Raw genomic sequence first — 3,627 nt, 5'->3', positions numbered from 1 at the left:
TATGGCAAAGAGAAGTTATACTATAGCCAGTACTTGTGAGAATGTACTTGGACCACGGGGGACGCTGTTAACGTCAAACATTCGCAAGTATATATCTTCGATTTGCAAGGAAAACAATCTCGCTAAAATATTCACCAAAAATATACCGTACAGCATTAGGAAAGCATATATTCAAGAACGTTTTATGATTATGATCGGCTACATTTCAAAAAGGTCAAAATTAAATTACAGTAAAACTTAGTTGCCTGGAAACTAATTTGCAAATTTTGACGGCACGCTGAATTACACCTGAGAGTGGTATAATAAGATATCGATGCACTAGGTGACTAACACGAATTTCTTTTAAATATATTGATATGACTAATTTGGAATAAGTATGATATTATCTAGTACCATTAGAATGGTGACAGTTATAAGTAAGCAAATAATATTTTCACTAAGATTCAATAAACGTACCGTAACCGGGGTCTGTTCATAGGTATGAACATGCCAAATAAACCTTTACATCAGTGAACACTCACAGGTACAAATAGAATACTGACCAACTTGTTTACTTGTATAGCTACAGTGTGTATATGATCCTTATCCACGTATATGACGCGTTTGGTTTGCGGTTATGACATATCTTTTTGTTATATGTCAAAAAATAATTTGTTCCTTTCTTGGTTTGTTTCAGGAATGGAATGCGAAAATGAATGCGAAAATATTTTTCTTTATTTTTTGGAAGATGATTATGTCAGTCATTAGTACTGAAATCATGCCCTGCTATCCTGTATGACTTTGCCAATATGACCGGGAGATCATAATGCATACCGGATATGTGTTGCGGCTATGAACAGATATTGGGAAGATACGATTTTTACCGCTATCTTATATGAGCCGCGTCACGTGAACAGGGACATTTTAAGTTTAACGCCATTTTTCAGCATTCGATAGGCTATACATGGCGGCCAGTATTAATGGTGGAGGAAGAACCCGGGAAAACCCCAGAAAGAACCACCGACAACAACGATAGCAGCTTGTATCTCACCTCCGAAAAAGCAATAATTATTACTTTAATGTATATTACTTCTTATAAATACGATGTTCTTTTGTTACGCACTATAACATCTTTTTGTACCGCTTGATTTATGGATATGTCTCATGGCCAGTGGCCTATATTACAAATAAACACTATTTATAATTATTATTATTATCAACATTATTGCCTAATACCTATTGGCTAGTTAGATATGTAACTTTGATTTTGAGTTAATACAACATTATTTTCTTTTAATAGATATAAATCTTTGTATTTCAAACGTATTCATAATTTGCTTATTGTTTAATCAAACTTTGATGACTTTTAGCAAGTACTGCTCTAATCAGTACTTAGATTTGTATTGGTACTTTGAATTGTTTGAAAGATATTTTAATGCTTACAAAGGCAGTTAGAATATCTTTAGGCGGACGAGATTTCAGCTGTTGTTATTGACAATGGTTCTGGTACGTGCAAAGCGGGTTTTGCCGGAGATGATGCACCACGTGCCGTGTTTGCCGCCATAACTTGTCGGCCAAGATATGACGTAAGGATTACAACAATATCTACTTGACATGCTCCCAATTTCACACTAGCATACTATCAATATCTGAGTCCATGGTTGAAAAATGAGAGTTGACATTTCTGTCTTGTCTCTGTTATTAAACTCTTTTTTCGGTCTTATTTTCTGAAATATGACCGTCTTGGTCGTGCGTATGGACGTCTATATTTTGGAAAGATGTCTTTAAGTTATCCTATTCACCGTTGATTGAGGAAATCAAAATAAAACTAGTTATGAATTGTCTGAACGAAAGACTATTTTCATTTTAGAGGTCCGTAACTGTATTAGATATATATGGTACTATTCTGAATATATAGCTTTTAAACTGAAATTTCTTTTGAAAAACGTTTGATTCATTATTTTTCCAAGAATCATTTGCTAATGTATACTTATTGTAATCTAGACATCGTTAATGAGGAAAACAAATACATGTACATACCGAAATGTATAACTCAGTCTTCTAAATTTGTTCAAAGTACAACTTTTCTATTCGTCGCATACATTTCGAACCCTGTTGTGAATTGTACCAAATTACAACCAGTTCCCTCTTATTTTAATTACAGTAATTAATTTCTGCAGCAAAAACATTCATAAGAACTTTGTTATTGACGCTTACTTTTAGGAATGTAATCAAGTGGCATTCACGAAGTTGTGCACAACTCCGTGATGAATGGTAATATTGAAGTTAGAAGGGATCTCTGTCAAAACATAGTACTGTCCGGATGATCTACTATGTTTCCAGGTTAGTTTGTTATATGTTTTTGTCGTATTTAACGATGCATTAGAAAGCCTTTCATGTAGCCGGTATAAGAATTGTTAAAGTTGAAAAATAAATAATGATTTCAAGCTTTCCCTTTCGTTAATGAGGAGGACGGAGATCGATTATGCTTTTGGCGGAATTGTTTATTTTCCAGAGCACTCACGTGGCCTAATTTGTTACGCGGGTATTAAGTACAATTATATCATTTCAAAGATAAAGCTTTATACCACGATTTCCTAAGATAGCTGTAAAACTAATTTTTTCGCGAGATCTCTTTGAAATAAATGATGTCTACTAATTCCATCCATAAATTCAGGCCCTTGAAGGCGTATTTAAGATCTTGTCCGATCTCATATTTCAAGCAAATAAAGTGAATAAAATTGTATAAATCATTTGTTATGAATTGACCTAAATTTTTGCAATGTAATTTGATAATATTTACACTGCTCCCACGACTATAAAACGAAAATAAATACTTTCAGTAACATATTGCATTACTTTTATTAACATTTTGGTATTCTTCTTCAACAGATCACCGATATAAACAGTTGAAGACATTAGATAAAACGAGATAAACCTTCACACCACGTTATCTCTGGGATATTTTGGCCTTTTTCTCTTTTTCCTTTTCTGGTTTTGTTTGCATGGATTAATATTCCTTTTCCTGGTGATGAATTGAAAAGGTGTTAAAATAATTTGCTCTACATTCATTCAAATCAGAACTTGTAAATTTGAAAAGACTTGTATCCATCCGGTATCAAAAGAAGCTAAGTACATTTACCATTTTCTTTTAATTTTATAGGTCTAGCTGACAGATTGCAGAAAGAGGTGATTGCTATTGTACCAAGTGGAATCAAAGTCAAAACTTTTGCGCCACCTGAGCGGATGTATTCTGTATGGATCGGCGGTTCTATTACAGTCTCACTTTCTACTTTCTCGCAGGTGTACGTCTCGAAACAGGAGTATGACGAGAGTTCTCATGGTATAGTTCACAGAACATGGTTCTGAAATAAATTAATGAATCCCAGACTAGGATAATTCTCACCCGTCTTCTGAGTTCTATTCGAAGGAAAATGATTTCAGTGGATTTGTATATATTCACATGAATAGCATCATTATCATGTCTAACAATTTCTGCCTTTTATTGCTGGTCAGTGAAAACAGGAAAAATAAAAATAAAAATTGATAAACATTTACGGTCATATATAACTCTTTATTTATTTACAAACGACGTATGCGTGCGCATGTATATGTTGGAACGTATTCGTCAAATATTGTCAGGCTCTT

At 33.7% G+C, this 3,627-nt stretch overlaps 1 protein-coding gene across 1 annotated transcript; it reads left to right on the top strand.

The window, feature by feature from the left end:
• Nucleotides 1–2,204: 2,204 nt before the first annotated feature.
• On the top strand, nt 2,205–3,348 carry LOC149804240 (actin, muscle-like). Its single transcript, XM_089932346.1, has 2 exons — nt 2,205–2,322; nt 3,143–3,348. Exons 1-2 carry the CDS (start codon nt 2,313–2,315, stop codon nt 3,346–3,348), a joined length of 216 nt encoding a protein of 71 aa, XP_089788472.1. The 5' UTR covers nt 2,205–2,312.
• The last annotated feature ends 279 nt before the right edge of the window (nt 3,349–3,627 follow it).

The sequence above is a fragment of the Sinohyriopsis cumingii genome, chromosome 2 (genome assembly GCF_028554795.1).
Source record: "Sinohyriopsis cumingii isolate HCF-2022 chromosome 2, ASM2855479v2, whole genome shotgun sequence".
NCBI classification, from domain to species: domain Eukaryota; kingdom Metazoa; phylum Mollusca; class Bivalvia; order Unionida; family Unionidae; genus Sinohyriopsis; species Sinohyriopsis cumingii.
Note: the sequence above shows the minus strand (reverse complement) of the source record. Positions and strands in the feature narration are given on the sequence as shown.